The sequence below is a fragment of the Tachypleus tridentatus genome, chromosome 13, assembly GCF_004210375.1.
Source record: "Tachypleus tridentatus isolate NWPU-2018 chromosome 13, ASM421037v1, whole genome shotgun sequence".
Classification (NCBI taxonomy): domain Eukaryota; kingdom Metazoa; phylum Arthropoda; class Merostomata; order Xiphosura; family Limulidae; genus Tachypleus; species Tachypleus tridentatus.
This window is the reverse complement of record NC_134837.1, coordinates 206,942,948-206,955,037: the sequence shown is the minus strand read 5'-3', so window position 1 is coordinate 206,955,037 and position 12,090 is coordinate 206,942,948. Positions and strand designations below refer to the sequence as shown.

Below are 12,090 nucleotides of genomic sequence, written 5' to 3'. Positions count from 1 at the left end.
AGTAGCTATCTGTAGCAACAAATGTTGATGTCATCTATATGTTCAGCTGCAATAACTTTCGCACAAAGCTACTCGAGGGTTATCTGTGCTAGCCATCCCTAATTTAGCAGTGTAAGACTAGAGGGAAAGCAGCTAGTCATCACCACCCACCGCCAACTCTTGGGCTACTCTTTTACCAACGAATAGTGGGATTGACCGTAACATTATAACGTTCTCACGGTTGAAAGGGCTAGCATGTTTGGCGCGAAGGGGATGCGAACCCGCGACCCTCAGATTACGAGTCGCACGCCTTAACACGCTTGGCCATGCCGAGCCTCCTGCTTATTAAAACTGGGACAGTTGTTTTTTTATTTTACGTATTTTTTAAGTCTGCAATACACCGTAAACACAAGGTTAAAAATATCGTATGAAAGAAGATATGTGTGTTTCTCTTTACATAATAATTCGGTTGTTTACGAAAGTTTTTATAATCAGGATCTTATACAGTCGAATAACTTCCTGTTTGTTTCACTAAATCACTGCTTTCGAGTTAAATGTACTAATTAACTGAGTCACTGTGATCAAAGTAAATAAAGCTTTAAACTAGTCAGTTGACTTTCTGGTACTCGAGAGCCAACTAGGGAGAATCTGTAGTGGAGATTATTAGTTAACATCGGTCACCGAGCAGAACGGATCTCTGGATCAGTTGAAATACTTCTCTGCCTCAATTTGTCGCTCGTGCGTGACCTGCACGCGTTCTTGCGTTAAGAAACCACACCAGACTTCAGTGACTTAAGAGAATCAAACAGAATCCTTCCGAAGACACTAGTAACAACAAGTGACTTGGAAGCTGTATGAAGTGCGCGGGTACCGTTACTCTGTACCACAAGTCTTTCCCAAACTAAGACAAGACAGACAATACGTGATGTAGTTCTTTATAAGGTGTTGCAAAACCTCGTCTGGGTTTTAGAAGACTTCTTAAAACTGATCTAGTCAGCGTTTTGGTTTCGGAATTTTTTTTAACACGAAAAGTTCTGTGGTCGGGTGAACAGTATGCCTCCAACTGCCGGGACCACTGACGACACTACTTCCTCTTGTTCTGATACGTCACCTTCACTAAGTGATCACTCGTCTACAGCAACACAGATCACTATCCAAGTTTCTGACGATAAAGGACCTCAGGTGTCCATGCTGGACCTGAGGAGCAACGGGGCAGAAGAAACTGACCAAGGTCAATGGCAGCTCCTGGAGCTTCCAAAATACAACCACCTAAAGAGATTAAATCTGGCGGACAATAAATTGACTAGCCTCCCACTGGCGATTGGAAAGCTGTTTACATTGGAGGTGTTGAATGTATCAGCCAACAAGCTGACTTGTCTTCCTGCAGATATTTGGAAACTTTCTAGGTTTGTAGGTTCGTTAGTAATGTGGTGATAATGAATTTGCAAAATAATAATTAAAGGATATTTTACAGTATAACTCACTGATCTGTTGTCTTCCCCTTAGCTGTGGTCTACTATCGCAACCCTTATCTATTTTACAGTATAAATCACTGAGCTGTTGTCTTCCCCTTAGCTGTGGTCTACTACCATAACCCTTATCTATTGTACAGTACAAATCACTGATCTGTTGCCTTCTCCTTAGCTGTGGTCTACTACCATAACCCTTATCTATTGTACAGTACAAATCACTGATCTGTTGCCTTCTCCTTAGCTGTGGTCTACTACCATAACCCTTATCTATTGTACAGTACAAATCACTGATCTATTGCCTTCTCCTTAGCTGTGGTCTACTACCATAACCCTTATCTATTGTACAGTACAAATCACTGATCTGTTGCCTTCTCCTTAGCTGTGGTCTACTACCATAACCCTTATCTATTGTACAGTACAAATCACTGAGCTGTTGTCTTCCCCTTAGCTGTGGTCTACTACCATAATCCCAATCTCAAACTTGTAATAAAAATAAATCTGGTCAGAAAGTTGTCTTCCAACATACCCTAATCTGTTGTCTTCCAGAATTACCATGATTTGTTAAGTTGTCCTGCAAAACATCTGTTAATTTAGATATAGATCACATGACCTGTTACGTTATCTTCCAAACATAATATCTGTATGTTACCTCATCTTCCAAACATAATATCTGTACGTTACCTTGTCTTCCAAACATAATATCTGTATGTCACCTTGTCTTCCAAACATAATGTCTGTATGTTATGTTGTCTTCCAAACATAATATTTGTACGTTACCTTGTCTTCCAAACATAATATCTGTATGTCACCTTGTCTTCCAAACATAATGTCTGTATGTTATGTTGTCTTCCAAACATAATATCTGTACGTTACCTTGTCTTCCAAACATAATATCTGTATGTCACCTTGTCTTCCAAACATAATGTCTGTATGTTATGTTGTCTTCCAAACATAATATCTGTATGTTACCTTGTCTTCCAAACATAATATCTGTATGTCACCTTGTCTTCCAAACATAATGTCTGTATGTTATGTTGTCTTCCAAACATAATATCTGTACGTTACCTTGTCTTCCAAACATAATATCTGTATGTCACCTTGTCTTCCAAACATAATGTCTGTATGTTATGTTGTCTTCCAAACATAATATCTGTACGTTACCTTGTCTTCCAAACATAATATCTGTATGTTACCTTGTCTTCCAAACATAATATCTGTATGTTATGTTGTCTTCCAAATATAATATCTTTATGTTACGTTATCTTCCAAACATAATATCTGTATGTTACCTTGGCTTCCAAACATAATATCTGTATGTTACGTTGTCTTCCAAACATAATATCTGTATGTTACGTTGGCTTCCAAACATAATACTTGTATGTTACGTTCATGTTAAATATGATGATTTCAATAGTAAGTATGAAATCAGAATGTGTTTCGTAAGTTTAATTGTTTTTATCTGAAACGTGACCACACGTGTCATACGATGTGTTGTAGAACGTGTAGAAATTAATAATGACTTAGAGGTCAGAACGGTTTCTGTTTTGTTTTTTGTTTCTGCGTGCACTCGTTGTTTTTCTTATAATGTTTGGTTTTCCTATTTCTCTTGTGCACTGAGGTTGGTTATATGTAAATATCTTAGATCAGCCAGAGATCTCATTTTGTGTGTAAGAAATGGGTTAATAACACACTAAATGGTGTTTAGCCTAAATATTTCCCTTTGTATGTAAAAAAAATGGGTAAATAACACATTTAAGGTTGATATTTCAATTTTTATCCGAGCCAACCTATAGCAGTAAAATCTAGATGAATCTACCACTGAAAATATTTTCAGAGTTTTGATTATTTTGAGAAAAGTGTATCTTTGTGGACTGCTATAACTGAGAAATCAAATACTACCTTCGATTTGAGTGTTAGCTGGAATAATATTCATATGAATGTGTTACAAAAAGTTAAGCGATATAAACACATACATGATTAGTTCTAAAAGGTCACTGATCATTAGATGTGAAGGTATGTGAATGGTCACATAACAAAGTCGATGGTCAACTCTTACGGTCATCAGGAATGAGGTTAAGTGAACTTTTAAGTATCAAATTTTGTGGTTAGTTCTCAGTGGCAGTGGTCACTTATTAAAGATGTTAAGGTCAAAGATCAGTAACATAAGGGTCAGACGAGGAGAAGGCAGCTTCCAAAATTCACTTACGTGCTAATTACAAACGCTATGGATCTTTTATCTCACGATTGGTAAACATGTGACTAGAGAGCAACAAATACGTGGTGGGTTTTAATTTTTAGACAGCTATACACATTACATCTCAGTAATATCGAAGTTTGATGACGATTCTACATATTCGATACAAGCACGAAAATCCCAAATGTTCTCTATTTGAAATCCCACTTTATATGCTCCAGCCACTTTAATAAACAGACCAGGTTTTTGATTTCAACATTTCTTCTCAAATTCAATAAGTAATAAATGTTATTGTACAAATAGACACATCAAAGACACCACAAAAATGGAAAGAAAATGGAAAGGAATGGGAAACACGATTTTTTTATATTTCTAAGTTTTTGTAATGGTAAAAAACATTGTGACAAAGTTGTGTTTATCCACTCAAAAAAAATAACAACTACAAACATGACAAAACAAATTGGTATGTCTAGAGAAAAATTAAAAACAGAATAACACGTGTAACATGCAATCTTCAAACTTCACAAAAAATCATTGTTACATTTTACTGCCTTAGAAATCACCATTGTCATGAAAAACTTTAGCAGAAAATAATTTTGGCTGAGTTGAAAAGTTATCTAATTACACCCTACTCTTTCAAACTTTAAAACCATTGTTGTTTGTTCCCGCTACACATCTGTTGCACATTGGATTCTATTTGATATAGAAAATGTTCTTTTTTCTTTTGTTTTTAAACTTTTCTAAAGAAACTAAGCAGCCGTCGAGAAGCTGCTCCCACATTTATAAGATTTGTAAGGAATACTTAACTAAACGTTTTTCTCTCTGTCCTTGTGCTACAGAAAGGTACATTTAGTGGGAAATAATAATAATAATCCGCGTTGCCCCATAATGTGTATTTTTTTATCTTCAGTTTTCACATTCTTTCAAAAGCTTTTCGTCTGGTTCGAGGCGCTTTCATAGCAAAATAATAGTGGGAACATTGTATAGGTGAACATTAAGCTAAGTTTAATATTAAAACAACAGATGGCAGGGTGCTCTTATCTTTGAAACTAAAGTATTACAAAATCGATTTTTCTTCTGACAGAAAGCTTCTGAATATGTGACGTAAGTTTAGTCTGGAAGTTTAGTGAAACTAGTTTTCGATTTTTTGTTTATGTCAAGATTTGAAACTCGGTGTTAGATGACAGATATCGCTTTCTGCAGACAAACAGATGCAAAATCTGGAAACTCAACGTTAGTTAACAGATATTGGTTTCAACATTTAAATAGACACAGAATCCAAACTTATATATAAATTCCAGTTATCCCTTCCGGTTTTAAAGAGCAACATGTCCGACTCACTTAACTGATGCTGTGATGTCTCCAGTATTGCATCGTTTCGAAAGAGGAATAATTGGCTTCTACAGAAACAACCATAGTTTACGAAATAAGTAACAATACAAAAATTACTTTCGTTTTCATGGTAAGTTTGTCTGTTTAGTAACATATTAATTCGTTGTTATCCTTGTTTTCAGGCTGGAGAGACTTCACGCTGATTTCAACAACATTAGCCAACTGTCTGAGGAGTACGCAGTGATAAGTAATATCAAATGTTTAACACTCGGCTACAACGACTTCGCAGAGCTCTCTCCCACACTAGGAAAACTAAATTCTTTACATACTCTATTACTGTGTGGAAACACGATATCAAGCTTTCCAGAGAAGACGACAGAAGGACTGTCTCATCTGCGTCATCTAGATATAAGTCACAATAAACTGAAAGGAGAAATAAATATTTCAAGATTAAAGGTACTCACATCAGAGATTACTTAATACGTTAATGATGTTTAGTTAAACAAAATGAAACAATCAATGATAATTATATTAAACATACTATGAAGCCAACACTGTTATTTGATTCACCACTTGTCATTAAATTATGGCGGACAAATATTTTAACTTTTTATCCTTTAATAAGTCAGAAGACGAAATTAGTAGCATTAAGATTACTTATGTTGTTAAAACACACATACATCATAGTGTTTTACTTATGTTGTTAAAACACACCTGCATCCCAGTGTTTCATTTATGTGGTTAAAACACACCTGCATCTTAGTGTTTTACTTATGTTGTTAAAACACACCAGCATCTTAGTATTTTACTTATGTTGTTAAAATACACTCACATCTTAGTGTTTTACTCATACTCCTAAGAACAGTTACATCCTAGTGTTTTACTTATGTTGTTAAAACACACCTCCATCTTAGTATTTTACTTATGTTGTTAAAATACACTCACATCTTAGTGTTTACTCATACTCCTAAGAACAGTTACATCCTAGTGTTTTACTTATGTTGTTAAAACACACTTACATCTTAGTATTTTACTTATGTTGTTAAAACACACTTACATCTTAGTGTTTTACTTATGCTCCTAAGAACACACTTACATCCTAGTGTTTTACTTATGTTGTTAAAACACACTTACATCTTAGTGTTTTACTCATGCTCCTAAAAACACACTTACATCCTAGTGTTTCACTTATGCTGTTAAAACACACTTACATCTTAGTGTTTTACTTATGTTCTTAAACCACACCAGCATCTTAGTGTTTTACTTATGTTGTTAAAACACACTTACATCTTAATATTTAACTTATGTTGTTAAAACACACTTACATCTTAGTGTTTTAATCATGCTCCTAAGAACACACTTCCATCCAAGTGTTTTACTTATGTTGTTAAAACACACATACATCTTAGTGTTTTACTCATGCTCCTAAGAACACATTTATATTATAGTGTTTTACTTATGCTGTTAAAACACACTTACATCTTAGTGTTTTACTTATGTTCTTAAACCACACCAGCATCTTAGTGTTTTACTTATGTTGTTAAAACACACATACATCGTCGTGTTTCACTCATGTTGTTAAAACACACTCACATCTTAGTGTTTTACTCATGCTCCTAAGAACACACTTACATCCCAGTGTTTCACTTATGTTGTTAAAACACACTTGCATCTTAGTGTTTTACTCATGTTCCTAAGAACACATTTATATTATAGTGTTTTACTTATGCTGTTAAAACACACTTACATCTTAGTGTTTTACTTATGTTCTTAAACCACACCAGCATCTTAGTGTTTTACTTATGTTGTTAAAACACACATACATCGTCGTGTTTCACTCATGTTGTTAAAACACACTCACATCTTAGTGTTTTACTCATGCTCCTAAGAACACACTTACATCCTAGTGTTTTACTTATGTTGTTAAAACACACTCACATCTTAGTGTTTTACTCATGCTACTAAGAACACACTTACATCCTAGTGTTTTACTTATGCTGTTAAAACACACTTGCATCTTAGTGTTTTACTCATGTTCCTAAGAACACATTTATATTATAGTGTTTTACTTATGCTGTTAAAACACACTTACATCTTAGGTTTTACTCATGCTCTAGGAACACACTTACATCCTAGTGTTTTACTTATGTTGTTAAAACACACTCACATCTTAGTGTTTTACTCATGCTCGTAAGAACACACTTATATCCTAGTGTTTTACTTATGTTGTTAAAACACACTCACATGCTCCTAAGAACATACTTACATCCTAGTGTTTTACTTATGTTGTTAAAACACACTCACATCTTAGTGTTTTACTCATGCTCCTAAGAACACACTTACATCCTAGTGTTTTACTTATGTTGTTAAAACACACTTACATCCTAGTGTTTTACTTATGTTGTTAAATCACACTCACATCTTAGTGTCTTACTCATGCTCCTAAGAACACACTTACATCCTAGTGTTTCACTGATGTTGTTAAAACACACATACATCCTAGTGTTTTACTTATGTTGTTAAAACACACCAGCATCTTAGTGTTTTACTCATGTTGTTAAAACACACATACATCCTAGTATTTCACTTATGTTGTTAAAACACACATACATCGTAGTGTTTCAATTTATGTTGTTAAAACACAATCACATCTTAGTGTTTTACTCATGCTCCTAAGAACACACTTACATCCTAGTGTTTCACTTATGTTGTTAAAACATACATACATCATAGTGTTTCATTTATGTTGTTAAAACACACATAGATTATAGTGTTTCACTTATGTTGTTAAAACACACATACATCCTAGTGTTTTACTTATGTTGTTAAAACACACCAGCATCTTAGTGTTTTACTCATGTTGTTAAAACACACATACATTTTAGTATTTCAGTTATGTTTTTAAAACACACATACATCGTAGTGTTTCACTTATGTTGTTAAAACACACCAGCATCTTAGTGTTTTACGTATGTTGTTAAAACACACATACATCCTAGTGTTTAACATATGTTGTTAAAACACACCTGCATCTTAGTATTTTACTGATGTTGTTAAAATACACTCACATCTTAGTATTTCACTTATGTTGTTAAAACACAGCTGCATCTTAGTATTTTTACTTATGTTGTTAAAATACACTCACATCTTAGTGTTTGACTTATGTTGTTAAAACACACATACATCCTAGTGTTTGACTTATGTTGTTAAAACACACCTCCATCTTAGTATTTTACTTATGTTGTTAAAATACACTCACATCTTAGAGTTTTACTCATGCTCGTAAGAACACACTTATATCCTAGTGTTTTACTTAGAATGTTGTTAAAACACACTCACATGCTCCTAAGAACACACTTACATCCTAGTGTTTTACTTATGTTGTTAAAACACACTCACATCTTAGTGTTTTACCCATGCTCCTAAGAACACACTTACATCCTAGTGTTTTACTTATGTTGTTAAAACACACTTACATCTTAGTGTTTTACTCATGCTCCTAAGAACACACTTACATCCTAGTGTTTTACTTATGTTGTTAAATCACACTCACATCTTAGTGTCTTTACTCATGCTCCTAAGAACACACTTACATCCTAGTGTTTCACTCATGTTGTTAAAACACACATACATCCTAGTGTTTTACTTATGTTGTTAAAACACACCAGCATCTTAGTGTTTTACTCATGTTGTTAAAACACACATACATCCTAGTGTTTCACTTATGTTGTTAAAACACACATACATCGTAGTGTTTCACTTATGTTGTTAAAACACACTCACATCTTAGTGTTTTACTCATGCTCCTAAGAACACATTTATATTATAGTGTTTTACTTATGCTGTTAAAACACACTTACATCTTAGTGTTTTACTTATGTTCTTAAACCACACCAGCATCTTAGTGTTTTTACTTATGTTGTTAAAACACACATACATCGTCGTGTTTCACTCATGTTGTTAAAACACACTCACATCTTAGTGTTTTACTCATGCTCCTAAGAACACACTTACATCCCAGTGTTTCACTTATGTTGTTAAAACACACTTGCATCTTAGTGTTTTACTCATGTTCCTAAGAACACATTTATATTATAGTGTTTTACTTATGCTGTTAAAACACACTTACATCTTAGTGTTTTACTTATGTTCTTAAACCACACCAGCATCTTAGTGTTTTACTTATGTTGTTAAAACACACATACATCGTCGTGTTTCACTCATGTTGTTAAAACACACTCACATCTTAGTGTTTTACTCATGCTCTAAGAACACACTTACATCCTAGTGTTTTACTTATGTTGTTAAAACACACTCACATCTTAGTGTTTTACTCATGCTACTAAGGAACACACTTACATCCTAGTGTTTTACTTATGCTGTTAAACACACTTGCATCTTAGTGTTTTTTACTCATGTTCCTAGAACACATTTATATTATAGTGTTTTACTTATGCTGTTAAAACACACTTACATCTTAGAGTTTTACTCATGCTCCTAGGAACACACTTACATCCTAGTGTTTTACTTATGTTGTTAAAACACACTCACATCTTAGTGTTTTACTCATGCTCGTAAGAACACACTTATATCCTAGTGTTTTACTTATGTTGTTAAAACACACTCACATGCTCTAAGAACATACTTACATCCTCTAGTGTTTTACTTATGTTGTTAAAACACACTCACATCTTAGTGTTTTACTCATGCTCCTAAGAACACACTTACATCCTAGTGTTTTACTTATGTTGTTAAAACACACTTACATCCTAGTGTTTTACTTATGTTGTTAAATCACACTCACATCTTAGTGTCTTACTCATGCTCCTAAGAACACACTTACATCCTAGTGTTTCACTGATGTTGTTAAAACACACATACATCCTAGTGTTTTACTTATGTTGTTAAAACACACCAGCATCTTAGTGTTTTACTCATGTTGTTAAAACACACATACATCCTAGTATTTCACTTATGTTGTTAAAACACACATACATCGTAGTGTTTCACTTATGTTGTTAAAACACAATCACATCTTAGTGTTTTACTCATGCTCCTAAGAACACACTTACATCCTAGTGTTTCACTTATGTTGTTAAAACATACATACATCATAGTGTTTCATTTATGTTGTTAAAACACACATAGATTATAGTGTTTTCACTTATGTTGTTAAAACACACATACATCCTAGTGTTTTACTTATGTTGTTAAAACACACCAGCATCTTAGTGTTTTACTCATGTTGTTAAAACACACATACATTTTAGTATTTCAGTTATGTTTTAAAACACACACATACATCGTAGTGTTTCACTTATGTTGTTAAAACACACCAGCATCTTAGTGTTTTACGTATGTTGTTAAAACACACATACATCCTAGTGTTTAACATATGTTGTTAAAACACACCTGCATCTTAGTATTTTACTGATGTTGTTAAAATACACTCACATCTTAGTATTTCACTTATGTTGTTAAAACACAGCTGCATCTTAGTATTTTTTACTTATGTTGTTAAAATACACTCACATCTTAGTGTTTGACTTATGTTGTTAAAACACACATACATCCTAGTGTTTGACTTATGTTGTTAAAACACACCTCCATCTTAGTTATTTTACTTATGTTGTTAAAATACACTCACATCTTAGAGTTTTACTCATGCTCGTAGAACACACTTATATCCTAGTGTTTTACTTATGTTGTTAAAACACACTCACATGCTCCTAAGAACACACTTACATCCTAGTGTTTTACTTATGTTGTTAAAACACACTCACATCTTAGTGTTTTACTCATGCTCCTAAGAACACACTTACATCCTAGTGTTTTACTTATGTTGTTAAAACACACTTACATCTTAGTGTTTTACTCATGCTCCTAAGAACACACTTACATCCTAGTGTTTTACTTATGTTGTTAAATCACACTCACATCTTAGTGTCTTACTCATGCTCCTAAGAACACACTTACATCCTAGTGTTTCACTCATGTTGTTAAAACACACATACATCCTAGTGTTTTACTTATGTTGTTAAAACACACCAGCATCTTAGTGTTTTACTCATGTTGTTAAAACACACATACATCCTAGTATTTCACTTATGTTGTTAAAACACACATACATCGTAGTGTTTCACTTATGTTGTTAAAACACACTCACATCTTAGTGTTTTACTCATGCTCCTAAGAACACATTTATATTATAGTGTTTTACTTATGCTGTTAAAACACACTTACATCTTAGTGTTTTACTTATGTTCTTAAACCACACCAGCATCTTAGTGTTTTACTTATGTTGTTAAAACACACATACATCGTCGTGTTTTCACTTCATGTTGTTAAAACACACTCACATCTTAGTGTTTTACTCATGCTCCTAAGAACACACTTACATCCCAGTGTTTCACTTATGTTGTTAAAACACACTTGCATCTTAGTGTTTTACTCATGTTCCTAAGAACACATTTATATTATAGTGTTTTACTTATGCTGTTAAAACACACTTACATCTTAGTGTTTTACTTATGTTCTTAAACCACACCAGCATCTTAGTGTTTTACTTATGTTGTTAAAACACACATACATCGTCGTGTTTCACTCATGTTGTTAAAACACACTCACATCTTAGTGTTTTACTCATGCTCCTAAGAACACACTCTACATCCTAGTGTTTTACTTATGTTGTTAAAACACACTCACATCTTAGTGTTTTACTCATGCTACTAAGAACACACTTACATCCTAGTGTTTTACTTATGCTGTTAAAACACACTTGCATCTTAGTGTTTTACTCATGTTCCTAAGAACACATTTATATTATAGTGTTTTACTTATGCTGTTAAAACACACTTACATCTTAGAGTTTTACTCATGCTCCTAGGAACACACTTACATCCTAGTGTTTTACTTATGTTGTTAAAACACACTCACATCTTAGTGTTTTACTCATGCTCGTAAGAACACACTTATATCCTAGTGTTTTACTTATGTTGTTAAAACACACTCACATGCTCCCTAAGAACATACTTACATCCTGGTGTTTTACTTATGTTGTTAAAACACACTCACATCTTAGTGTTTTACTCATGCTCCTAAGAACACACTTAC

The 12,090-nt window shown here is 33.6% G+C and overlaps 1 protein-coding gene across 1 annotated transcript in view; it reads left to right on the top strand.

Moving 5' to 3' along the window:
- The first annotated feature begins 647 nt into the window (after positions 1-647).
- Positions 648-12,090, top strand: part of LOC143239632 (uncharacterized) — a 62,090-nt gene continuing 50,647 nt past the window's right edge. Inside the window, exons 1-2 of the mRNA XM_076480939.1 lie at positions 648-1,385; positions 5,160-5,433. Coding sequence (XP_076337054.1) covers positions 1,033-1,385; positions 5,160-5,433 — 627 coding nt within the window. The 5' untranslated portion in view covers positions 648-1,032. The remainder of the gene's footprint in view (positions 1,386-5,159; positions 5,434-12,090) is intronic.